Here is a 27829-nt window from a genome sequence, read left to right on the forward strand (position 1 = left end):
AGTTCATTTTCCAACATATGACCCCTCATTGAATCTTATGTGCCAAATAGTGTTTCTAGCTCTATCCACATTTCATTTGGTGTATCCAAAGACTTAATGTGAAATAGCAAGTTAGGAGAAATAGACAAACACAATGTTCCATATGCGTCATCACATTTACCACTTAGGCTTATCTTCATCTTTATCAGGTTCAGTTTCAAGTCCCATAGTTATCCTATTTAATCAAGTTTTCCTTAAGTGAATTGTCAATCGTGATTTCCACTCAAATTAATTGTATGGAGTTAAGATGGGCATATTTGTTTGATCCATGATGAAGAAATGTAGAGAATAAATGCTAAAAAGAAGAGAACCTAGCCACAACATTACCCCCCCAACCTTTTACTCAATCAAAGAACCCCCCCAATGAAATATGATTTGGAACTTTTACAATACTTAAGGAAAAAAATAGGACCACTGCGATATACTCAAAAAATCATGCACTTTAAAAAAAATAATCACCTCAATACGAGGTCATATGAGAGAGTTATGATCCTCCAAAGTTTCCAAAAGGAGAACTGTGCAAAATCACTACTGAGAATCTGCAATTTCTAAAAAATTTATGCATAAAAATTACAAAATGACTGCACTAGTGGATAAAGCACAAAACAATAGCCAAGATCATAACAAGAATTGTTGAAATAAAAGTCTGTATGAGCAAGAACAAGGTATTTAAAAATTGCATTTAGAACTACGACTGCCAATGGAGAGGGGTACAACTATAGCTTTCTGTGCTCGATTCTACAAAATATACAGATTGCATGCAAAAACTAGAAGATACCCAGATGGTTTCTTGGGGCTGTGAACAAAACCTTGAAAGTGTTTTTCTTGTTGATGTATAGAAGATGTAGTTGTACTGTAAATTAGATGCCTTTAACAACAAAAAATGGCCCCAACAATCTTAAAATGACCATAGCAACCAATAGACATCATGAAAAGATTGAATTAGCTACCTAAGTCAATAAATGGCATGTTGGAACTTGCAATATTGATTGAAAATACCAAAAATGCAAGTTGGTTGTCAAATTTGAGATTGAAACCCCAGTTTTGCAACTTGTATGAGGATCTCTAATCTCAGTAAAATGAAAGCCAAGTCTGACTTTCTCAAGCCTTCTGGACATATTGGAACAACCAGAAATGTTGCCAGTATATCTAGAAATGTTGCAATCACCCAGAGATTACAAATGTTTTTGTCAAACTTTTCTGAATCTCAAGATCATCTGAAGATTCGAGAGAAGAGCATACTGGGTTTTTCAAAAAGTTACAATAAGATTTATTAGCCCCCACTGAATCTCTCAAATAAGGAAACTAAAATCTACTCTTGCACATAGAAAAGCATTGATACCATGTTAGAATCTGAAAAGATTAATAACCCAGAAAACTAGTGCAAAGAATAGATATCTAAACTCTGAATGCAAATAATACAAAATCAAAATAGCAACACAGAGTTAGTCTCCAAGAGAGTAATACAAATGCTAGAAGCAAAATAGCATTAAGATGATGCAAAAATAAGAAATGCAAATGCAAGCCAGGTAGCATGCTTATATAGGCTAGGAAGAGGGAGGAGGTGGAAACACCAACCAATGAGGAGCAACCATCTATCGAACTAAAAATAGCAAAGTATCTTCTCAAGATAGCTAATGGATGCTCACATGTAGGAAAGTTACACCTCGCAACCAATCACCTAATAAGACATGCTTTATTAACCTAAGCGAGATTATTAAAAGTGTAAGAAAAACCTAGCAATACAGGGAAAAATAAATAACCTACTAGGAAATAAAAAACTACACTAACAATCTCTTCAATATTATGGATCATAAGGGGGATATAGAGGAAATAACCATTTTTGAGTCATCACTAACATTGCTACTTATCTTGCTTAGGTTTCTTCACTAAATCCACAACTATCCTTGTGCTCCATACTTGAAGGTGGCTAGTACAATATAGGATTAGGTATAACCTTCTCTATTCACAAAAAAATAACTAAGAATTTTTTCACTATTGAACTCAAAATTACTACTTCTATCTTCCCAAGAATGAGAATGACATTACAACAAGATCTTACTATCTTGTTATATGAACGTTAAATCAAGCCAAATGTTTTGTAGCATCTACAAGACATATATGGTACCTCATGACTAAAATAGCATTTTCCCAATATAGATAAGTAAAGCTATGCAATTTACTCTATGCTTGTCATTACTGGACATTGACAACCCATGTATCAAATTGTCGTAATTCCATGATAACTCATAGTTTGGATTAATCTGAATCATATTAATGATGAATCAATGAATCTCGTCGTTCTACTCTCTACATCTCCAATTCACTACTACAAATATGCAATTCTTATCCTCATACTCATGGTTGGAGATGTATCTTGTGTAATTAACTTGTCGATTTGATGTGGTGTTTTGACCATAGGCTCTTCACTCTCTCCTCTTTACATACACATAAATCAATGATAAAGTTAAACTAGGGGATTACAAAATGGAAGCTTTAGTTGATTTGGGGGAATGGAAGGGAAACTAAAAGTTATTAAATTGATTAAGTTATAAACTATGCCCCCACCTAGATTTTCTAGTCATTCATTCATTTAGGATTCAAAAATGAATATATATTTTGTCTCTTGTTGCACCCTTGTGATCTATGTCTCTACAGTGATATATATATATATAATAATTCATTTGATATGTTTACATACCACCCTTATTGATGAGATAGTAATATTTAATTATTTTTAATTATAAATAAGATACTACTAATGCTTGTATATTTATAATTGATATAATTTTATAGCCCTAATATTTTCCTGTGAAGAAAGTCCACACCTAACAATATGAATCCAGAGAAAAATCAAGCAACAAGTGCTAGATTACTGTCTTAGTTCAAAAAAAAAGGTGATGGAAAATGTTATTTTCCTTGCAAAAAATGCAAGGGCTTAAAGAATTGAAGAATTTTAAACATAATAGCTCAGAGACATTATAGGCAACATGATCACATAGAAGGGGGAAAGGACTATCGTCCCTTGGTGAATGTGGATTTCCAACTAGTGGAACATGGGGATGTGAATATTAAAGCAAAAGGTAATGCTCCCATAGAAGAAGATGATCTTGAGGCAGAGAACGCAATTGAAGATGTTGGTATTGGGGCAACTGATAATGGGCCAAAGAATAGGATTGAAGAAGATGTTACTGGCACAACTAATGGAGATGATGAAGATGATGATAGTGGCACATCTAATAATGATGATGAAGAGAACCTTGATATATCTGTAATTGAAAAGGCATACAAGCCCCTATACCAAGGCTCCCAAACAATGCTTCTCTTTGTTGTATTTTTGTTGGTGAACTTCAAGGTTATAAATGGAATATCCAATGTAGCAATTTCATGTATGCTAAGGTATAGTGTCATTCTTGTCATCTTCTATGTTAGCATACCATTAATGTTATTTATATTAACAAAAGAAAATTTCATAAGTTGATAGGTGAGTGTTTGTTAACACCATCAAATATACCTCGCTCTTACCAAGAATTATTAGTCATTATGAAATATATTGGAATGGAGTATCAAACAATACATGCATGTCCCAATGAATATATCATAAACAACATGAATTTGCAACACAATGCCCTATTTTTCACATTAGTAGATTCAATCAGATCAAACAACCAAAAAGATGCCTCACATGATTCTTTGTTACATTCTCATTATTCCACATCTGCAACGATTATTCAGATGCACTAGCTTGACATAATTTATGGATTACCATGCACACAATAGAAGTCAAGATGACATTATGTCAATGCCTGCGAATGGTTCTACATTCAAGGACATAGAAGATAGGTGGCCAGTATTCAAAGAAGAACCTTATAATCTGAAGCTTTCATTGGCAATAGACAGTGTCAATCCATTTGGAGAGATGAGATATGTTTACTCGGTCTAGCCTATATTTTTATTAACAATAACATTCTTCCCTGTATGTCCATAAAGAGAAAGCACATAATGTTGGAAATGATTGTACTAGATATTTTTCCATTTAATATTTATCTAAATTAATTGATAAACACGGTATCAAAATGGTCATAATAATTATGTTTTGTTTATGTTTATTCAACTAGGTAAGTACCAAGTGAAAGATATGAATGTATATATTGAGCCCCTGATTGATGAGTTGTTAGAGTTATGGAATGGGGTCATTATGTACAACATCTCTAAACCAATAGGTGAAAGACAATTTCAAGTATGTACAATGTTTGTATGGACAATACATGATGCCCCTGCGCTAATACATTTTTGTGGTATGTAAAATTGTTAACGCATTTTTTTTGGTATGTAATAGTGTTGACGCATTTTCATTATATGTTTAAGTTGCGCGTGATAATTATAAATATGAATCTTCTAATACACCTGCCATCTAATTATACACGATCTTGTAGGTCTTTAGATAAAGGCAAAATTTGCATGTCCAATTTGTGGTTCAAAGATGAAATCTCATCATAAAAAAAGTTTAGGAAAGAAGGTGTTCGATGAGCATAGACACTTTCTCCACAAAAATAATAAGTATCAAATTATCAAAAAATATTTTTTCAATGCGAAAGAAGAGACAACATCAAAACCATGAAAAATGACACCTCACATATGGAAGTTGAAATATAATAGAATGAATCATCAAGGTAATTTCATTCTATCTGATGCACGTTTTTGTATAAAATTTAAATTTGGATACTGTCAATTATTTAGTAATGATGTAATTGATTTTCGCAAAGGTTGTCAAGGCATTGATGAGCAAATTCCAAAATGACTTAAAAGCTATCCTAGACAATTTAGTAGGTTGTCATACTTTGAACACCTCTCAATTGTGTATTAGTTTGATGCTATGTATATTGGAAAGAATGTAGTAAACACACTATGAAAAATATTGGATGGAAGGTGTGACAAAGAAAAATTGGTCAAAATTTGTAATGATATTCATGAATCCAATCAAGCATTGAAGTTTTTCATTGAATCAAATAGCAATGGAAACCAGATTAATATGAGTGTCATTCCATGGTTATTAACACAACAAAAAATTGATGTCATATTTGAAGCCATAAAAAAACTAAATTTCCCACAGGATTTGCTGCAAACATAAGTAGTCTCATATCAAAGAAAGGTGATTTTGGGTCAAGGTTGAAAACGCATGGTTGTCATACCTTCGTCAAAGTAAGTCATGTTCTTCTTTATTTACCATAAATTTATAAAATATCATGTAATTTTCATTATTTTATTTTATAATATATTGAAAAGATCATTTTATTATTGTTGTTGTACGTTCTACCTCTATCTCTCCCACACAAATTCAACAACATGAGTGTTAAACAAGTCATATATGATCTTGGGAAATACATGAGGTTATAAGAGTTATTTGTTAGATTTGTTGTACAGATATTATTTTTGTGTCTTGCTCTTCTTTTTATGTAATTTATTGTATAATTTTTTGTAGTCTCATTTATATATTTTTGCATGATGAATATCTTCTAGGTGGTTGTTGTCTAAAGAATTTGATTTTAAAAAAATTGGAAAAGAAAAAAATTTTAGCTTTTGTGTGAGATGCACAAGTGTCTACCTTCAACTTTTTTAAATGCACAAGAACACTACCTCATACATCTAGTTGAGAATATTAAATTATGTGGACTTGTACCAAGTCAATGTCGATGGTTGAGAGGCACTTATAATTTTTGAAGGGATTGATTCGAAAAAGGGCACATCCTAAGGGTTCCATGGTGGAAGGATATATGGTATTTGAGACTATTGAGTACATTAGTGAATATCTTCCCAAGTGTGTATCAAAGATCCATGTATATCGCATTTGGGATCCCATCTCCATTAACAGATTTGAAGGCGAGTACTTGATGGGGAAACGTAGATTGAGGAAGGTGAGATGTAATTATAAGATTTTATTGTAGTTAATTAATTCTTATCCATCATCAATATAAGTTGTTTCTAACTAGTCTACTTACTTTAAACAGTTGCTCATTAGTGGGATGCACTTCATCTATATATTGCAAACAATCTTGATTGGATGCTGGCATGGATTGAACGATCTCAACAAAATGGTTGCTCATCAACATGGAAGGTCTTGCTTAATTGGTTAAAGAAGCTCATCGTAATCGAGATTCCAAAGTTACGCCAATGGTAATTGATACAGCAAATGGTTTAAGAGGTAGAAAGGTACGTATAAGTTAATCTATCATGACTTATTTGATTAATATCAACTCATGGACAGATACATAATTTTGACATATTTGAAAAATAACAGGTCAAGCACCACAAAGCTATGTACTACAATGGTCGTAAGTTTTGCATTAAAAAGTTGGACAACAAGAAGAGAATGAAGAGAACTTGTGATTTTGGGATAACTACACTCTTTGAGGTCACTAATATTTTTTTTAGGAATGACATGCATCCTCAAAAATCTGAAAATAGATGATATGGTGTTTTGGACGATATAATTGAGTGCGACTTTAATTCCTTCAAACTAATTTTATTCATTTTCAAATGGTAACTGCTACGAATGAATCAAAATGATCTTGATAGAACTATTATTGAACATGATAATGGATTTACAATGCTTAATACAAGGTCATTTGAGTCAATTGGAAAGGAGCCATATGTTCTTCCAAGCCAATGCAAGCAAGTGTTTTGCTTTGGCATTCCACATAAATCGAGTTGGTCATTTGTTGTGAGACACAATCCAAGAGGAAGACTGGTAAAGTATAATGTGATTGAAGAAGAAGATACCGAAGAAGTGGACGATGAAGTAGATGATGTGATGCAGGATCACCCTAAGCTTTCTTGTAATCCTACATGGTTGGAGGTATTTTGGCTAAGTGTTGTGGACTCGATCACTAAACAAGTGGTGCTCGATCACTGAAGGGTGTATTTGTTACTAAGGAGCTCGATCATTGAAGGATGCTCGGTCGTCATTGGAGCTCAGTAGACACTCAAAGCTTGACATACTTTATAGAGCTCGACATACTCTATGGAGCTCAGCATATGTTGGTTTCTTAGCATGCTCTGGGAGCTTGGCATGCTCTGGGAGCTTGGCATTGCTTATGGTTTGGTTGATGTTCAGCTTGGTTTTCTCTGGCACTTGGCTTGGTCTAGGTTCCTATTGGTGTTGAGTTGTCTATGAGCCAACCTTTTAGGGGTATTTAATTTGTGTTGTAGCCAACTTGTGACTCAACATATATTTAATGTAAGGGATTTAATTTAATTTGTAATGAACTGGGCTAACTTGTGGATTAGTTGGGTATAAGTAGGGGGTTGTGTGGAGTCTTTAGGCATTATTATCATCCATCTTGGAGAAGAGAATGAAGGATAGATGCAAACTTTGAAGAGCTAGTAGTTGTGGCTTGAGAACAAGAGGATTGCTTGGTCAACCTGAGGGTACAAGTATGGATTCTCCTTGGTGTTCTTGTCCAGTTGTGGATCTGGACTAGTTGGGATTGAGATTGTAAGTTGCATCTTGTTGGCTCTTGTAGAACTATTATTGTAATTTCTGTTGTATTTGGCCCTAACCAGGAAGGCCTTATAGTCGAGCATACTGCATGTAATCAGTTATTTTATGGAAAAATAAAGTTGTGATTTGGTATAAGATCTTGCATTATTGTTGCTTGTTGTTGTGTTTCCATTGTGTGATTATTTGTTAGGGGTTTGGACATCTCCTTTGCGAATTGTCTTGCCCTGCACTGTGTCAGGTGTTATCAAAGAAAAAAATTTCCTAAGTCTGTAGACAAATCACCAAAGATGAGGCAATATGCACTAGAACTTGCAAAGAAGGTTTATCTTGTGGAGCTGATTGATCTTTTGGATTAGTGAATTTATTGCTTAGGGTTTGCAAAAAAATTGGAGGATGCCTCCAAGAAGATTGGACCCTAGGGAAATTGATGATCTTAGTGATGCTTTGAAAGAAAGGATCTCAAAGAAGATTAGAGCAAAATTCAGAGCTAAGATTGCACTGATGAAGAGTGACATGATTGTTGAAATTGTGAGTGCCTTAGGTGGTGTACCTAGGCATGTTGGTATTGAAGATGGCTATGAGGAAGTTGTTGAAGACTTTGAAGTTACTGGATCTTGTGGTGAGGACAGAACTAATGGTTTGGAGAGGCCTATTAGAACTAGTGTTGGTCAGTTTGCTAAACCTGGATCTTAGTTCAAGTTGAAGCATAAGATGGAGGTTTCTAATTTCTCAGGTACTTTGACTCCTAAAGACCTAATTGATTGGATTGGTGAATTGGAAGGCTAGTTTGAGCTTGAGGATATTAAGGATTTGCTCAAAGTGAGGTTGGCACAAACTAAGTTGAAGGGGCATGTTTCTCTTTGGTGTAAAGAACTACAAAGAGACAGAGAAGAAGGTGAAATGAAGGTTACTAGATGGAAATTGATGGTGACTAAATTGAAGGCTAAGTTCATTCTTGCTGATTATGAACTTGAGTTGTTTAAGAGGTTGCAAAATCTGAATTAGAATGGCATGAGTATGAAAGATTATACTAAGGAGTCCTAAAAGTTGACTATTCGGTCTGGGCATAGAGAATTATCAAAAGAGAAAGTAGCTCAGTACATTAATGGTTTGAGATTCAATATTCAAGATGAGGTTGGTATACTGGATATTTCTTCAGTTGAGATCCTTATCAATATGCTCTAACGGCAGAAGATAAGTTGAAGAGGAAAAGTCAAGGTAATGCTAGAGGGAAGGAGAAGTAGGATAGCTCAGCAAATGCTAAATTGAGTGTTGAAGGTGAACCAAAACCTACTAATCAAAAGAGAAGGACAGGTGGAGGTGAGTTTAGTGGTAATTATTTCAAATGTGGTGATGAAGGGCATAGATATTTTGCATGTCCTCATGGTAGGAAAGTTGTTATTGTGAATGAGGTTGTAATCCAAGACAGTCAACCTGAGCAAGGAGAAAGTTTGCTAACTCGGTGAGTACTGGTTGGTTAGAGGACATTGGATTCTTGTTAGAGGAGTAGTTTGTTCAAGACTTGTTGCAAGTCTGGTGGTGAACTCTGCAAAGTAATTTTGGGTGGTAGTAATACTGATAATCTTGTTGTTGAGGAGATGGTTCAGAAACTTGGTTTGAAGAGAGTGAGACATCCCTATCCTTATAGGATTGGTTGGTCGCAAGGTGAGCATGATTTGGAAGTGAGGGAGCAATGCCTTGTTGATTTTCAGAATGGGCGGTATAAGGATCAAGTGTTGTGTTATATTGTAAACATGAATAGTTGTCATATATTGCTTAGTCAACCTTGGCAATATGATTGCAGGGTTGTGCATGATTGTGTCAAGAATGTGTTTACTGTTCAGAAAGGTGGCAAGAAGTATTCCTTAATTCTTTTATAGAATGAAGAGCTCGATAGGAGGAACCTAAGTATTGGCAGCTGAGTTGAGTTGACAAATTCTGAGAAGGTTGAAGGTCAGTATGGAAAACAGACTTGTAGCACATTGTAGATGCCTATGAAGAAGCAAAAGAAGAACAAGGGAAAGAGGGTTTAGGGTTTAGGGTTTGGAAGGTCACTTTGTCCCATGAGAAGGAGACGAGGGAGAGAAGACAAAAGTGATAAGATGAACTAGGGTCACTCTCTAGGGGAATAAGAGCTATAAGGTGTGGTCACGCATCTACATAGTCTCTCTGAGATATAGTGCAAGGCATCTCTGGTCCGTATAGTTGAAAAAGGCTACAAGGGAGTTGCACTCCCCAAATAAGCAATAGAATCTCCTATGAATCTCATAGTAGGCGAGATAGTGAAAAATAAAATGGATCTTTGTTTTAGTTCTGTCCAAGGTACACAAGTGACAAGTTCGGTCCTCTCTATCCATGTGGTGATCTATCTGAATCTGAAGCTAGTGGGAGCCAACCCTGAAGGATCCCAAAGAGATGCATAAGGAATGACACCAACACCAAGACAAGTAGCTGGGGGCATAATAATACTCTCTGATGACCAGAAAGTGCTCAGTGTAAAAGGCCATCTTTAGGCGTAACCCGCCTACAGGGTTACACCAAGTCGTGGTGATATATTATCTATAAATGCCAAGTCTAACATGTTGGTTCAACTCCTGTTGTGAGGGGAGGAGTTGGGTGGAAGCATCGAGAGAGAATTGGAAGGGAGGGAGGTGATCAATATTAATCTCAATCGAACTCAACAAAGACAAAGCTTGCGCAAACCAACAATGAGCCCGCGAGGATGGATCAAAACCTGCTACAATGATAGAGGAGCAATAAGCCAAGTAAGAGTATCTGAACTGATTACCCACAAAATCAACAAAACCACAAAGACAGTGAAGAAACTAGATCAGATCGAAAATGGTGACCAACCTGAAGGGGTGGGTCACGAACTCAGCTAGAACAATATTGTGGGGGGGTGAACCAAGGACATCTGATAATACACCGAAGAAAAAGGGTCTAGACATGCTCGATGGAAGCTCAGGGGTAGAAAAGAGGACGTGAGGATGTACTTTCTTTTATTTCTTAGCACCAAGAACATAAGAAAATTGTTGATTACAAGAACAAGAATTGTAAGCACTTTCCAAAAATTGCCTTGCTATCAAAACATAAGTGTCCCTTGTCTCTAAATCCAAAAATTCCTTTATTACATGTCTTGCCTACCAAACCAAATTCACATGCCTAGCCTACAATTGTTGACTAAACACACGTAAAGACATCTCCAACTCCACTTTGGTTATAATATCAAACAATTTGTGTGTCTTTTGATGCTTTCATTGTCATCCTTAGCGAGATTTAGTTTTACACCTACCGCCTACTCTTGCTTGAGAAATTTAATCAAACAGTTCATGTGCCTTGCCTAGTTTAAGCTCGCTGAGCTATATTGTCCCTCTAATGAGGTATTTTTACTTCTTCTTTTTCTACGTTTCTATGTTTTGCATACATTCTCCCAAGGTCCATCACTAACACTAACCAAGACAATTGAGGGTAGATATTCACTTGCTTGCACTATTGCATTGACTGTATTATGTTCTTGTGGACTCAGGTTACCATTTTTAGTGTCAACACTTCTTGTTACCTATACATCTGCAATTATCAAAAGAACACAGTATTGCCCCTCCACTTTGCTCCATAATACGGATCATTGCTTCAATGGTTGGTGCAAAAGATGTCGGCCTAGCAAGTTGCAATTAGGGGACTATTTCTCTGTATCGTCTTAGTGCTACTTCAAATCTATTGCACTGATTACCATCTGGATAGAAACTAAATATATGTTGGTCATGAGTTGAAGCATCTCATTTGAAAGTTCCTTGAGTTAGCATGGAGTGGAATGAATATTTGATCGAGGACAACAATCTACAACTATGAACACAACTTTCACATTTGGCATTTCAAAGGTAGTTATACAAATTTGGGGTTCAGGTTCAGACTAGGGAAGAAACTTTTAGATGAAGTTCAGATCCAAACTCAAACCTCTTAACCTTAACCTTTGAAAATATTTTAGTATGTGGAAAGAGAGTATTTTGAGCATGTAGAGAGAGAAAATGAACTTTAGTACATGGAGAGAGAGAGTAGTAGGTAGTGAGAGGGAGGTTTGAGTACAAGGAGAGAAAGGGGTTTGAGTAGGTAGTGAGAGTAGTACGTAGAGAGAGAGTTTCACATCTCTCTTTGCTCTCATTTAGAAATTAAATTGTGTTTTAACCCCTTAGGTAATTATCAAGGTAACAATTGCCTCTAACTTGAGACAAGGAATGAAACTAGACTTAAACAATTGCAGTGCTTTATCACAAGGGCCATAGAGCCACCCGAAAAAGGAAACAAATACATGAAAAGGAATTGAGCACACCAAAATTGGGAGCACAACCAAACAGAAGGGAAAGAAAAACATGACAAAAACTCCTAACTAAGATATGTACAAGATGATGAGCAGCATATCTACTGATGATAATGCTTCAAATGTTGCTCATTTAAGGCAAGGACAATTGAGTACCACTTAGGTATGATAAGACGAAGGAGTTTTGTCCACATACCTCTTTAATCAAGAATGGACCTCTCCATAAGGATTCAAACTTTCCATGTAAACCCTTTGGCTCTTTGCGCTTGTCCCGAAGTAGGACAAGATCACCTTCCTGGAACACTCTATGTTTATCCTTCTTATCAAATTAATTTCTTATAAAGTCATTAAATAAATTTAAAATTAAAAGGTGACTTTATATTTAATTAAGTATTGTATTACAAGGGAGAAGCTCCTAGAGCGTGTATTAATTATTGGAAAGGGGGAAGCCTCTAGTAATTTAATTTTTTACAAGCATAATTAATTATTGTATTGCAAGGGAGGAATTTCTACAGAGTGCATTAATTATTGGAAGGGGGAAGCTTCTATTACTTGCAATTAATTAATATTTGATTTCCTTCTAGAAGGGTGTAGTAAAAGTTTAAATAGAGGTGGAAAAGTCATTGTTGAGCATCAGATGATTGTGAATTGAATTTGATAAAAGCTTGGAGGTGTGAGTTAGAGAATTGGTCTTGGCATTAGAGGACATTCATCCTCTCTTGTAACATTCTAGACATCATTCCCTTGGGATTTGGAGTTTGGAATATATTACTATGTATTTGATTTTATCATTTTGAGAACTAATATTATTTCAGCAGCGGTTCAATCTTCAATTTGCATAAATTCCTTCTTGCTCATGTTATGTGGATTGAAACCTATGCAAAGACATTAAAATCATTTTCAGCACTTGGTTTAGTTCTTGGGCATTTCCAGGGTGCCCATTACAGTGGTATCAGAGTTGTTTCTAGGGCCCATTACATTAAAATCACTTTCATCAAAATCGCTTTCAGCAATTGGTTTAGTTCTTGGGCATTTCCAGGGTGTCCATTACAATGGTATCAGAGTTGTTTCTAGGGCCCATTATAGTGGTATCAGAGCTTTCTTGCAAAGTGTTTGACAAGAAGTTATAACCTGTTGGGCCCAGTACAGTGGTACAAGAGCTATAAGTCCTACCATCTTGTGGAGGCCTTATAGAGAATTTGGGATAGCCGAATAGAGGGAAAAGTGTATGACAAAATGTATATCAATCCAGATCAGGAAAATGTAATGTTTAGGTTACTAGATACATTAGAGGAGCAGAATAAGCAAATGGATATGATGCAATAGGAGCAGAATAGGTGAATGGATATGATGTTGCAGCTAATGGCTAGACAGATGGGCATCAATATTGAAGATTTGTATGTTGCTCTAGTACAGGAGGTACTTGCTTCCTCAAGTGGGATCGAGACAAGTATAGAGCCACCTAGCTATGATGTTGGTGATGTGGGCATTTCAACAGAGTTAGTAGATGTGGGTTTACGCTCTAGTATTATTGATTCGCAATCTAGTGTTGAGTCATGTATGCAGAATGGATATGCTGCAACAGGAGCAGAATAGGTGAATGGATATGATGTTGCAGCTAATGGCTAGACAGATGGGCATCAATATTGAAGATTTGTATGTTGCTCTAGTACAGGAGGTACTTGCTTCCTCAAGTGGGATTGAGACAAGTATAGAACCACCTAGCTATGATGTTGGTGATGTGGACATTTTAACAGAGTTAGTAGATGTGGGTTTATGCTCTAGTATTATTGATTCGCAATCTAGTGTTGAGTCATGTATGCAGAGTCAGGAGTCCACATATGAAGCTTTGTCAAGGGATTGTGATACAGCAATAGTGGAATTAGGAGAATGCGAGGATACTGTCATATTAGTAGCCACTTCTATGTCAGTTAAACCATCCAACGAGGAGTTCAGCAATATGCATGCAGTTGTAGATGTGTGCTCTGATGATAGTACATTTGTTACTACTAATGAGGCGAGTGATATAGTGATAAAGTCATATTATACTATCAATCAACAAATTGTTGATGTTCACTTCTGGGATAGTACTATGTTCAACATGAATGCAACATTGTCTTATGACAATTTGATGTTTGAGGTTGATGTTGATCATGATCACTCACCTCAGTGGAGTTGGGCTCAGTTTTCACCATCTACAAAGATTCATTTTTGTGTTGTAGTAGTTGGAAAGAAGAGATTTCATAAATCTTCTATGGAGCCGCCCTCTGGTGTCATTTTGACTTCTGCATCATCAGCACAAGTTTTGGGTGCTAGGTTGCAGGACATGTGGTTGGTCCTGATGATGCTCGTTTGCAGTTGGTTTAATGTCCATAGGGATGTTGCATACTACTTCAATTGAGATCCAGGTGGAGGTTGGAGTTCATTGTATTGTTGAATTGCTTCACGACAAGCAATTTCAAGGAGGGCGAACGTAATATCCCCACTTTAGCAATTAAATTAATTTCTTATAAATCATTAAATAAATTTAAAATTAAAAGGTGACTTTATATTTAATTAATTTAATTAATTATTGTATTACAAGGGAGAAGCTTCTAGATTGTGTATTAATTATTGGAAAGGGGAAAGCCTCTAGTAATTTAATTTTCTAGAAGCGCAATTAATTATTGTATTGCAAGGGAGGAGTTTCTAGAGAGTGCATTAATTATTGGAAGGGGGAAGCTTCTAGTAGTTGCAATTAATTAATATTTGATTTCCTTTTAGAAGGGTTAAGAAAAGTAAAAGCAGAGGTGGGAGAGTCATTGTTGAGCATCGGATGATTGTGAATTGCATTTGATAAAAGCTTGGAGGTGTGAGTTAGAGATTTGGTCTTGGCATTAGAGGACGTTTATCCTCTCTTGTAACACTCTAGACGTCATTCCCTTGGGGTTTGGCCTTTGGAATACATTGCTATGTATTTGATTTTATCATTTTGAGAACTAATAATATTTCAGCAGCAGTTTAATCTTCAATTTGTATAAATTCCTTCTTACTCATGTTATGTGAATTGAAACCTATGCAAAGACATTAAAATCATTTTCAGAAATTTGTTTAGTTCTTGGGCATTTCCACGGTGTCCATTACAGTGGTATCAGAGCTGTTTATAGGGCCCATTATAGCTTGTATATCATGTTTAGATGATGTTGGTATTGATGCATTCCCTTATTACAATGATTAGCATATGTTAGATGATGAGTTGATTTGTAGGATTGTTTTATGCTTTACTTCTAGCATATTAGATTTCCTTATGCTTATGTTGTAGCATGTCTTAGTAGTGGTGTCCTTATAATATAGCACTGACAATCTGGTCAGTAGTTTTGGATGTTATGCGCGGGGGATGGCTAGGGCCCACAATGGTCTTATGTTGCTATTATGGTTGAGAGGAACCGCATACTTAGTTTGGTTGTTCTGCTCATTGTGATGTTGTTTATGTTTATTGCAATGTTGTTTCAGTACACTGCGATGTTTCCTTCTGTACTTTCCCTTCACTGCTATGTTTACTTGTTTAGATTCAAATTTCAACTTTTCATCTTTCAATTATTGTTCTAATGTCCTTGCCTCACGATGTGGATCCAATACTGCCCGGTGTGGAGGAACTTTATGTCTTAGCTTATTACCTTTTTGTTTTCTAGCATGTTGTCTTAGATTCTCGCACGAAATCGTACTTTCTCGCACGAGAATGCAAGATCTTGCCTAGTGTGTTGAGTTTCCTCGTGTGGCCTTTGGCACCTTCTCACACAAAACCCAACACCAATTTTGGGTGTCTTGGTTGTTTGGCCAAGTACATTCTCGCGTCGTCTATGCACATCCTTGCGCATAAGGTATGTTCTTGTGTGGCGTGCTGCACATCCTCACGTGAGAATCTATCAATCTGTGGTCTTCGCACAAAATCAGGGAGCATCTCCACTAGTTTTCGAGGATCAATTTTTGGTCATTCTAGTACCCTTTGGGTTTACTTAATTTCCCATGCCTTGACAGATCTTAGATTCTTTGCACAGTTGTCATTTTGAGTTTTTGTTTCCTGTTGTGTGTGCATCAGTCAAGTAGTGGCATTTGGAGATTTGTTGGTTGTCGCGATGCTTTTTAAGTCTTTCATTGCAATCTTTGTGATCTATGTATGATGTTGTCATGTGCACTCATACTCGTTAAAAAAAATAATCTTGGTTTGTATTTCATCCTTGTTCCAAGGATCTTCGGGCGGGGCATTACAAGAAATTTGTAGCATTGTTAGCAACAATCGTGTTAGGAACCCCAAACCTAACCAAAATAATTTGCTTGATGAAATTCCACACCACTTCTAAAGTTGTTTGCTTGATTGGAATGGCTTCCACTCACTTGGTGAAATAATCAATCGCCATTAGAATGTGAGTATGTTCGGAGATGGATGGAGGATGGATAGGACCAATAAAGTCCAGACCCCATTGTCGAAAGGGTTCTTCAATCACAATTGGTGTCAATGGGATAGTTGCTAATTGAACTCTTCCTTTGAAGTATTGACAAGATTCACATTTCTTGACCCATTCTCTCACATCTTTGAACATTTTGAGCAAGTAAAAATAGTTTCTCAAATTTTTATAGGTTGTCACTGATGTTAAATAATGTCTTCCACATGTTTTATTATGGAACAACTGAAGTAATTCCTTTCTTTGATCAAAATCAACACATCTCAAGAAGGTGCCATATATTCCCTTCTTGTACAACATATCACCCTAGATAATGTATCTTGCGGATTTCAATTTCAGGGTCCTCTTTTCTTTGGGTGATAGATGAGTTGGACATTGTCCAAATGTCAGAAAATATGCAATTTTGTAAAACCAATTATCGACATTACTGACAAATAGAACTAATGGTATTTCTTTCTCTCTTTCTTCTTCATTTCTGGGAGATCCTTCCATGATAGCTTTACACAATCCCTTTCCTCTAATGAGCTTTGTAGTTTTGATACTGCTATGCGAGCCACTGCCTGAAGACCAGAGCCAATACCTTTGTCTTGTTTCTTTAGAGCTGCTTGCCTAGCCTTCTCCAATGATTTGTATAGATCTTCGTCCTCCCCACCAAAAACAGTATCACCATCATCATCCACCTGCATTTCATCTGATGGTTTTGCATCTCGCAGCCCTCTGGAAGCCTCTGTTGCTTTATTTAGTGCAGTTTCGTATGCATCTTTCCGTTGTTGAGCCTCTGCTTTTTCTGCTTCCACCCTCAAAATCTTTCTCTGTGTACCAGCCCTGGAACCAAGGTCTTCAGCACCCAGTCCAGAAGCAATTGCTTCTGTTTCAAGTGCATCAACATCCAGCTTATCCTTCTTCCGCAATTTCTTCTTCTTCTTGGGTTTCTTAAATTGAAGCATTTCATCATGAGTATAATAATCGGATGTGCTAGTTCCAGGTTGAGCATGTGATTCATCAGCTTGATTGCCCATGGCTGCAATATGCAACTTCTTACGTATCTGACACAAACAAAAATACTATTATCAGGTGCCAAATACAAATAAGGGCTTAATTATAAGATACCAAGCATGAAATATACCGCATGAGCTTCTATTATTAAACCAGAAAAACAAAAGACCTTATTAACTAAAAACAAAAATCAACTGCTCCTGCAAGAATGAATTGAAAGGAAAAAAACAAATATACTCAGTATACCTCATCAAGTTTTTTCTGGTATTCATCATTAATACCTCCCACTTCATCCAGAGTCACCCCCTGAAAAGAAGTTAAGCTATCATTTAAAAAAGAGTTTGAAGGAGGTGGAGACCATATAAATTGAACATCATGAATAAAACTCACCTCCTCTTTAAATGGATCATTATACTGAGGAAGAATTGCTTTAACCGCATTTATGTCATTCTGAAATCTATCAGAAAAAGTGAATAATTGCTTAGCTGTCCCAAGACTGAGGATATAACATTCAGAACTTGATAATCAAAACAAGTATACCACTTACTTGTCTACATATACCCCAGTTTTCTTTTTGGCTGCCTTGTAGGCCTCATTTCTAGCATTCTGCTCTCCAATTTCAATGTTTTCAAGCATATCAACATCTGCAATAATAAATCTGAACGACTCATTGCACCATCCAAAACATGAGATGAATCCAAATCATGCAGGTAATTGCTTTATTTCAGCATACCTTCATTAATATCACCACCAGAAAGAATGTTCTGGTCCTTAAGTGTCAACACAACTGCACCTCCCTCCATTACTTTATCAAGCCCATGAAGAACCTTCAATCCTGCCAAATCCTCTGCAAGAAAACAGAAAAAATTAATTATCTAGTAAAATTTAAAAACAAAGTTATAACAAGAAAGATTGACTCAAAGACTTTGCTATCTAAAATGTATTTTATTTTTCTGTGATAAATCAATTATTAAAAAGAGACTTCCCAATGCCTATAGATGCATGATCACGAAACTAAACTAAATACACATTTTAAATAGTTCAGAATCAGAGAAATTGGCTAGGGATCAAATTATTACTTCCACTGTGCTTCATCTTTTCATCATCATCACTGTCTGAATCCTCCACATTATCCTAATAAAACAAAGCCATTAAAAGGAAGTTTGCATTCAGTAGAAAAAATTTGGCACCAATTTTTCAGAGATAATTTGATCAATAAAATGAGAAACTCTTAAACTAGTAGAGTAGAATGTAAGCCTCTAAAGAATACAAACCTGCTCTTCAAAAATTCTCACGAGACGTTCAGCTTTTTCCTTCTGAGCATTTTTATGTTCCTCAATCTTTCTACTCTTGTTAACCCATGATAAAACTTCTGTTCCACCTTCTGACTTCTGCTTAATTCTTTCCTCCCTCAGTCTTCAAAACATTATAATATTATTACTAAAAAATCATGTTTTTTTCTAAAATACTTGCACAATGCTGTTGAAAACAATAATAATTTGTATCATATCCTAAACAGAAGGCAATGAAAAGCATTACTTCAGAATATTGTTTACTGCATAGAACTCATGAAAGTTATTCCAAGTAAGACGAAGTTATATATCATGCATCAACTTATAGCAATGGAAATTCAGACAATCATGGACTGAATGAAATGAAAAGAGAGATAAGTAGCATAGATTATAGTCTGTTTTAAAGCAAGTTGCAATAGCAAAGAACTGTTTCTTACTTTTCAATCTTTTCTTGCAGTTCAGTTGTTGACAAGTTGTGATTGTCTGGTTCTCCTCGAATCTTTTCTTCATTGTCCATTTCCTTATTCTTCTCTGTCTCAATTGCATCATCATATCCCCTGGATTCTATCTGTTTAGATTTGCTTCCATCTTTACTTTCTTTATCCTTTGATTTTGATCTATCCTCGCTTTCTCTTTCTTTATCTCTGTCTGATTCTCTTTCTCGATCTCGGTCTCTAGTTCTCTTTTTAACTTTGTCCCTACCCTTATCCCTATCTCTATCCCTAGTTCTCTCCCTCTCTCTGTCTTTCTCCCTATCCCTGTCCTTATCTCTTGATTTATCCCTATCCCTCTCTCGCTCCTCCTTATCTCTGTCTTTGTCTCTTTCTCTATCCATGCCCTTATCTCTCAGTTCATCCCTGTCTTTATCTCTCTCCTCATTTTCTCTTTCCTTTCCCCGTTCTCTGTCTCTGTCCTTGTCTCTCTGTCTATCCCTCTCCTTCTCTCTCCCTTCCTTGTCCCTATCTTTCTCCTTTTCTCTATCCTTTTCCCTTTCTCTATCTCTGTCCTTTTCTCTGTGTTTATCCTTATCCTTTTCCCTGCCTTCTCTATCTCTATCTTTCTCCTTCTCCCTTTCTCGATCATTCTCTCTGTCCCTCTCCTTTCTTTCTCTTGGAATTTCAAAATCTCTATCAAATTCAATATCCTTGCTTCGCTCCTTTGTTCTCTCCTGTTTTCCAGAATCTCGATAGCCAACTTCCAGATCCTTTCTTCTTCCTATTCCTTTGTCATCCTCCCTATCCCTCTCTTTTGACTTGCTCCTCTCTTTCCCTCTCTCCCTATCCTTCTTCTTGTCCCGATGTTTAGAACTGCCTTCGTTTTCTTTGTCCCTCCCACCTTCTTTTCCCTTAGCTTTCTCTCTGCCTTTACATTTATGCTTTTCTTTGTCCTCATCCCTATCCCTGGTTTCAACCCTGTCAAGTTCTCGTTTCCTGTCCTTATCACGATCCTGGAAATTATTTTTATCCTTCTCACAATCTCGATCTTTATGCCTGTCATGATCCCTGAGTTTCTCCTTCTCCTTGAGTGAATTGTCATCTTTATCTCGTTCCCTACCATAATCTTTAGGCCTTTCGGACTTGATCTCTTTTTCTTTTAATTTGTCATTTTCATTTTCCCATGCTTTGATATGTTCCTTATTTCTTGATTCTGGTCCAAATAACTCATCTGGGCTTCTAGAATGATCATCTTCTAGTAATTCGCCATCTGAAATATCATCACGTACCTTGTGAAGATCATCATTCCTAATATCTGACTGGTTCTGATCAATATCCATCATTTTACAATGGTCGATTCCTTCAATAATTGAGTCTGTCTTATCAATATCCATGAATTTTTCAAAATGGTGAATTTTTTATAGTCAACTAGAAACAAATTCCTTGAACAACCCTGCACAAACAAAATTCAAATATGCAATAAAAATCAGACATCTTTCAAAATGAAATAAGAAACAGCTTAACTACTTCTGTTTCAGAAACAACAAACATGTATAATGTTAGCAAAACAGACTTTCATAAATTCAATACATGTAGCAGATATTGGGTAATACCAACCAGCAGCAGGTTGCCTTGGCAATGTGTGAATGGAAAGTCCAAAGACTGTTCCCATCCTGATAAAGGGAGATGACAAATATCTTTCCTTTCTACAAATTTCTCATTATTTCTTATCAACAAAGAGTGAACTTCTTATCCACAAATATCCTAAGCTCACAGCAAGATAGAGGTTCAAAATGTATCAAAGGCTCGGAGATAACTTTGACTCGGCATTTCAAAGGAATTCGTTCAGAAATTGTTTTGGAAAATCAAAATCACCTTGCAGTCCTAATCTTCAGAATCACCGATCACCGTGCAAAGATTGAGTGAAATGACATCCAAGGAGATGCAAGGATAACAAAAACACACCTCTCTCTCGCTATGCAAAAGATTAGAATAGTATGCACAAATTTTTCCAATTAGAAACAATTATTCTGACAAAGTTTCCCAGCAAGGGAAAAAATATATTAGCTACATTATAATCCAATTTGGTAAAAGCGCAACACCAGTCTATTAACTATAACAGCCACTACCTAAAATTATTACAATTTAACCTTTGCAGGATATCAGGTTATTAATAAACGTGAAGACTGGCCAATCATCAGGTAAATAATATAAAATATATTCTACCCAAAAAATAACAAATGAAGTACTTACAGTAGAGGCTGTAACTTCAATTCTAGAAAACATAATAACATATCAAATTAACCTTGAATAAAATTCAAGTATAAATACCAAGCTTTTGAGAAAAATGATTCCAGAGGTACTTGCAAGATATAAAAGGGACAAGCAATATTTTAAATTACAGCATCAGTTTGAAAACAAAAACAAAGCTAGCAATCATCCATGAAAGTGGCTCTAAAAATGGAAATAGGTAACCAGCTCCTCCTCCCACCCCAGACCCACCCAACCCAACTATAGTTCCCACCCAACATGCCCAGTCAGGCAGTAGGGGGGATATCTTGGCCTTCTGGGAGGTATGTTTGTAGGGCCCTCGCCAGCTATAGTTGTAAGGGCAGGAGGGAGCTATAGTTGGCCCCTGAAATTCTACAGTTATTCGCCAGATTATAGTTGAGTGGAAATGGAACTATCCTCAACTTTCCAATTTGAATGCAAGTACACTAAGAATTTTCCTGAAACAACTGACTAACATCTCAAAAAAATGGCATTGCCAAGGTGGGGGAAGAACAGGCAGCCCTAATGCAAACTCCACAATAAATGAAATAGTAAATACCCACAAATGAAAGATGCTGTATTAACTTCATGACATCAATATTCCCCTTCGGAAGATTTTGCAAGACACTAGCTATAAAAACATGTTAAATATCCAAAAGAAAAAAGCAAACTGCCCATATTCCCGATAAGCACTTTGCCAAAGAAATCGTAGTTAACGGTGATTGCTTGATGAAACAAATTGTTCGTGGCTACAAGCTACTTTAAGAAATTCCAGTAAAATTCATAATGCATTAATAGGGTATCCTCTCAAAGTTCAAATCCCTAAACAACATTAAATGGACCTACAACCCAAAGGACACAACCAAGGGACCTACAACATATGACCAAACTACGGACTGCACCACACTTCCAAAGCAGCGAATGAGCAGTAAGGCCGCAGACTGAAGTTTCCATCCCCACGCACTGTGAGAGCCAGCTATAGCTTAGAGAACACTCTCTAAGGAGATGGACAATAAATGCAGAGAATCAACTTCAAATTGCCGTGCTTACACCCTAACGACCATTGGAAAAGCAGCACATTGGCAATAACGTCGAAGGCCCAAGTTAGAATCCCCACACTGCATTAAGACGACCTACCATCAGAAGGGCACTCACATAGCATAGAGGAAACAAGGTCAGAGATTGAAGCTCAATTGCTTACATAGTGCTAGTGCAACCCACTGCCAAAATTACACTCCAAAATAACATTGGCGATAAAGCTAGAAACCGAGGTTCAAATTCTCTGCACCGCATTAAGGAAAACTACAGACAAAAGGCACTCCCAAAGCCTACAGACGGTAATATCCGAAACCCAAGGTCAAATTCCCACACGACGTGAAGCCCAGTTACAGGCCGTAAGCTATTTTCAATGCCTAGCCCATTGGCCATAAAGCAATCTACGTTAATTAAACGTATAGGCCTGGGCAACCCAAATGACCCGGGGAATTTGTTGCCATTAGCGCACACAATCGACCTGGGGCTCCCATTTTCCATTTTACTAATAGACGAAAAATTATCACAAGGGAAAAACATCAATATGCACACGCACTTGCTTTATTTTCTTCTTAGGGTTTAAATCAATCCCTCCCCTACCATCTTAAAAATCTTCAACGCTTATTTCATGTGATACACATTATCTGCGTTATCTTAAAGGCAGGGCTTTAATCTGATGAAACAAAGAAAAACCTTAATTCGAATTGCACAAGTTGTGAATTACCTGTTAATAGACGGCCACAAGTTCGAAATAGTGAAACCGATTGATAACCTGAAATTCTCAAAAGCCACAGAGAATCGTTAGCTTGAGATGTTTTCTGTAAAAAGTTTGAGCATAGGAGCGTGAGAAGACGCAATTTGTAGATTTTTATGGAGGACGCTCCTTGTGTAAATATGTAACGCTCCTGCTATATGTCGCTACGCTGCTATGGGCAGGAATAATTATTAGATCCTGCCATGAATAATTATTAGATACTGGGCAGGAACTAATAATAATGCATTCATGTAGATGCTAAAATCACATTAACTTAACCAATTAAATAAAAGTATTTTTACGTTACCAGCTTTTATTTAAAAGTTCACTTTTAAAATACATTTTTAAAATAAATAAATTACTATTTATTTCGCATTTAATTTGCAGAGAGTAATTTAGGCAAGGGGGAAAATATATTCCCGATAAGAAAAATTGGGCAGAAATTAAAAGGCGGTGGAGTGCATATACTGAATGGAAAAGCGGTGCATTAAATGTTAACTGATAGTCATCTTTGTCTCCAGTACCCTTCCCCAAAAATTCACATTTGTGATGAACAAGTGAGCAGGTGTAGGTATCACGTCCATTGCACTGCGCCTCTGCCATCACCACGTAACCCAACATTGCCCACTGCAACGCCATTCCTCTCCAGCTTTTGGCACCGCCTTTGTTTCTCTCTAGAAGGAAGAAATAGAAAGAATCAAACTTTGCATGAAAGCTCTATCTAAAACGGTCCTCTTAAAGAGCGTGGTATTTGAAAATAAAATTCCCATTCTTGAATGTTTTTATAACCCCATAGAATGCATCTCGTGTGTGCAATTTCTCTATTAATGAAGACCCGTGATTTTCGATTTCCTTATTGTTGTGTGTGTACGTTTAGGGGCTCCAACAACTTCCCCCTCCAATAGCTTCAGAGAGCCTCTACATAGACAGCAACAAATTCTCCAACAGATGCAGTGCAAAAACGATTTGTCCTCTGCCAAATGCCTTAACAATTCAAGAGCTCACTATGCAACAAAATCGTAGGTCAGACTAAAATGACGAACATAATCTATTTGATATTGTGTAGTAAGTGGTAATTGCTGAACAAAAAATTTGTGCTTATAATTATGTTTGACACATTGTTGTATAACTTTTAGGTCTATTATGGATAGTGTTGTTTATTGCTCAATGAATTGAGCTCTTGCATGTTGAATATGGCAACTGCTAACGAAATATGAACTTTAAAAAGAATGCTGGAGTATAAAAATTATCTAATTATCTAAGGTTAGGAATCAATACGAAATATGAACTCTAAAAAGAATGCTGGAGTATAAAAATTATCTAAGGTTAGGAATCAATATGAATTGAGCTTTTAAATTGAATCGTGTAGTAAGAAAAGTTTAACATTTTCTTCCATTTCTTTGTTGGGAAAAATTTGAAGTTTTTTTATGAGTTCATTTGGAAAAAAAATTAGGAGAACTTATACAAGATTTCCTCTATAAACTGTTTTATGTATGTATAGATCTATATTCATATTGTATTTTAATGTTTACATTTTAATTATTTCATCAATGCATTATTTCAAAATGAGTATGCACCGCCCACCACAATAGTTTGGCACAACATTTTTAGTAAAAAATTAGTTTGTTTAAAAGTAAAACTCGTTACCATTTTGGTCATGTCAGTTTTCAACACGCTAACTAGACAATATTAGAATTTGTTAATCTTCTATTTATTTATTTTATTTATTTATTAAATATACATTTTTTCACTCATTTTCTGGGCATTGTCATGATGAAATTCCACCACGATAAAATGTGGTTACAGATAGCAATTAAGAGGCTCCTAAGAAATAATATGTCACTATACGAATCATTTTATTTAACCTTGCATAATTTAGACTAGATTTTAGCAAATGAAATTTAAACTTCATTAAGTCATGAATTCAATGTTTTTTGTTTTCATTTGTTACACACATTTAAATTTAATTGATGTATTTAAAAGGATTTTTCTTAAGCTATTTCAAATTAAATAATCGTTGGCATGGTGAGTTGCTTTATGTGCGTGTTTGTAGCTTGATTTGTTTTAATTGTTATAAATATAAATGACGGAGATCACTTTAGGAAAACCCCCACAACTCATTAAATTTTAATGCACATTTCATATGCATTACTTTTAACAATCAAATTCACCAAGCAAGAGGAATTTTTTAATGTCATTTCTCTATTTTAAATTTTTTAACAATAGGTAAATGCTTTTATACAATTTAAGTTTAAATTTTTTTTTTTTTTTAATTATAAATGAAAGGGAAAAAGTTAATTACAATTTAAAAGAAAATACAATTATAATTTAAAACCCTACATCTCCAGCACCTCTAAGACTAAACACAAATTTACACTACCCTTTCTTCATGAAAAATAAGATGACAAACCCTTTCCACAACAATGATCATTCCCAAAGTGGTATGTGCTTAAAATGGTACCTAATCATGTTCAGGACCAGAACCTGTGTTAGCACCTGGTGACCTAAACTGGATATGTCGATAAAAAACAGAGAGCAATAAAAATCATGTGTAAGAGAGAAGAAATTTCAATTGTGATTGTCTTAGGTCTTAATCGAAAAACATGGTGAGCTTGGTCACTACATCATTGAGCATTGTCCATATCCTTGCTCTAAACATCCATTGTATTACCTCCTAATCACTCGATGGCAAAAAAAATTTGACAAGCACGAATCATAATAAGCCCAATCTTCACTAATAAATGACATCATATAGACCAGCATCATTGCAATGTATAAGTTTGAAAAATCTCAATACATTTCATATTCATGATCACCTACAACCTTCATAAATTAACTTACAAATATTTTTTCAGATCTACATTTGAATATCATGACCACAAAGAAAAACTAAAAAATCCAAAAATGAATGAACAAAATGAGAACTACGCTGGTCAACATGATCAAATAAAATTATTTGGAGACATACTACACAACCATGCCTTAAAAATTCTTCAGAGGCAAAAAACATTAGAGCAGCACCTCAAAAATGTTGCAGACGCCATTTTTTTTTTCCTTCCCTTTCAACTTCGTAAATGTGTTTCATTTTACTCAATACAAATAGAGAAAGTTGGACTTTTTCGTGTTTGAAACTGCATGGACATGTAGTAGGACTAGGTGCATAATTTAACACATTCAAACTCATTACAATTACTGCAAAAAGAAAAATGGTTCAATTGGAGTTAAGTTTGGTGGAGCTATCAGCGAGATCCAATTCCAGCGCATGTGCATTGGGAGACTATTAATTAGTTTTAATTAATATTTCCAAGCTTTACATGTATTGTTCTTTAGATTAAAATTTAATTTTGCCTTAATTCCTTAATGTAATCATTCTTGGAATTTGATGTATCCAAAAGATGAAATCTTATTGAGGAAACTGTTCGAACTCTTCATACTACATTGTTATAATTTTCTCTCTAAAGACACAGAGAGTATAAGTCTTCTTTGTCTTAACAAAAGGATCACCTATTCATCTCTTATTAGTAGGAGTTTGTGTACATAAGATATCAGGTTGTAGTCTTTTTGGACACCACTATGCAAGGTTGCATTTGCCATTTTCAAACAAAGTTAAATCAGGCAGTATCCTCTTTACTGTGTGCCATGTACATGATGACACATAAAATTACTATAGTACTACATTTTTATTACTATCTTTTCTTTATTAATTTTGACTACAAGAGTGTATATCAGATGGAATTTTATTAATATATATGCTATATATTGTTTTTAATTTGAAGCATTTCTAAAAGCTTCTTTCTAGATTTGTTGTGGCCAATAGAATTTGTAAATGTTTTCCTCCCAAATCATTATTTGACAGTTAGATATAATATTCTCAAACAAGCATTAGCTACGCTAAATCTATATTTCATTATTTGATTAGTCAATGTATATTACATAAACTCCTACTAAATTATCAATGTACAAAAATATGTTTTACATATATCTCAACCTCCTACATCTTTCCCAATTTTTACCAAAGACCCACCTCCTCCTCCCTCCCTCCATACAAAAAATAACCACTAAACATATGGCAGGAATTGTGACGCATCGCATCTCTTGTTTAAACTATGCACCCAAAGGAGTTCCTAGGTGTTTGATTCGAGAGCATAAATAGAGCTTGTCTTCTTTCTATATTGTGGCATTCATATTGGATAAAATAAGGTTACACTAGCACTTGTACTTGAAAAACCGATAGTTGTTTGATTGAAAAGAATAAATAAAACTTCATAAAGAAAAAGAAAGCATATAAAAGTATTAGTGTAGACACGTATATCATTGTAGGAGCATTGAAATTGTTGTATTTATAATTATAAATATTCTTACTCTCCTATTCTTGATAAGAAGGTACAAATTCATAGAAGAGAAAATGGTGTAATTGATAAGAAAAATAAATTCTATGTAAAGAAATTGAATAATTTTAGTACTAAAAAAATAAGGCATATAATTAACTTCACATAATATTCTCCCTAATTGACAATCCAAATCTATGAAATTTACCTATGAATATTTGGAAAAAATTCAAGATCAATTTAGAGTCCATTTTAAATTGTGTGTAATACAAATGTATGAAATGTGAGAAGATTTTTGAATTGTGTGTATTTCAAATGTATTATATTTTCTTTTATTGTTTGAGATAACCTCTTTTTCTCCCACTTCATTGGCACATATTAACTCTCTTAACTGCAATGAACGTTTAAAAATAATCTTAGTTAAG

At 35.4% G+C, this 27829-nt stretch overlaps 1 protein-coding gene and 1 non-coding gene across 2 annotated transcripts; both read right to left on the minus strand.

The window, feature by feature from the left end:
• Nucleotides 1-16485: 16485 nt before the first annotated feature.
• On the minus strand, nucleotides 16486-23285 carry LOC149528241 (uncharacterized). Its single transcript, XM_089810726.1, has 9 exons — nucleotides 23047-23285; nucleotides 19023-20472; nucleotides 18568-18709; nucleotides 18373-18427; nucleotides 18027-18140; nucleotides 17841-17937; nucleotides 17684-17750; nucleotides 17540-17599; nucleotides 16486-17343 (listed from the first exon to the last, which is right to left on the minus strand). The coding sequence occupies exons 2-9, from the start codon at nucleotides 20411-20413 to the stop codon at nucleotides 16738-16740; spliced, it is 2532 nt and encodes an 843-aa protein (XP_089666852.1). The 5' UTR covers nucleotides 20414-20472; nucleotides 23047-23285; the 3' UTR covers nucleotides 16486-16737.
• LOC149528242 (U6atac minor spliceosomal RNA) lies at nucleotides 20615-20735 on the minus strand. Its single transcript, XR_016359421.1, has one exon. It is a non-coding gene; the product is annotated as a U6atac minor spliceosomal RNA (small nuclear RNA).
• Nucleotides 23286-27829: the final 4544 nt, after the last annotated feature.

Source organism: Cupressus sempervirens, chromosome 11 (assembly GCF_028749045.1).
Source record: "Cupressus sempervirens isolate cs-2001-9-10 chromosome 11, ASM2874904v1, whole genome shotgun sequence".
Classification (NCBI taxonomy): Eukaryota; Viridiplantae; Streptophyta; class Pinopsida; order Cupressales; family Cupressaceae; genus Cupressus; species Cupressus sempervirens.

Coding starts and splice junctions, on each gene's coding strand:
- LOC149528241 (XM_089810726.1), bottom strand. CDS start 20,413: ATGGATATTGATAAGACAGACTCAATTATTGAAGGAATCGACCATTGT. Junction 17,938..18,026: donor TGGTGGTGATATTAATGAAG/GTATGCTGAAAT, acceptor TTATTATTGCAG/ATGTTGATATGCTTGAAAAC. Junction 17,751..17,840: donor ACTGGGGTATATGTAGACAA/GTAAGTGGTATA, acceptor TTTTTCTGATAG/ATTTCAGAATGACATAAATG.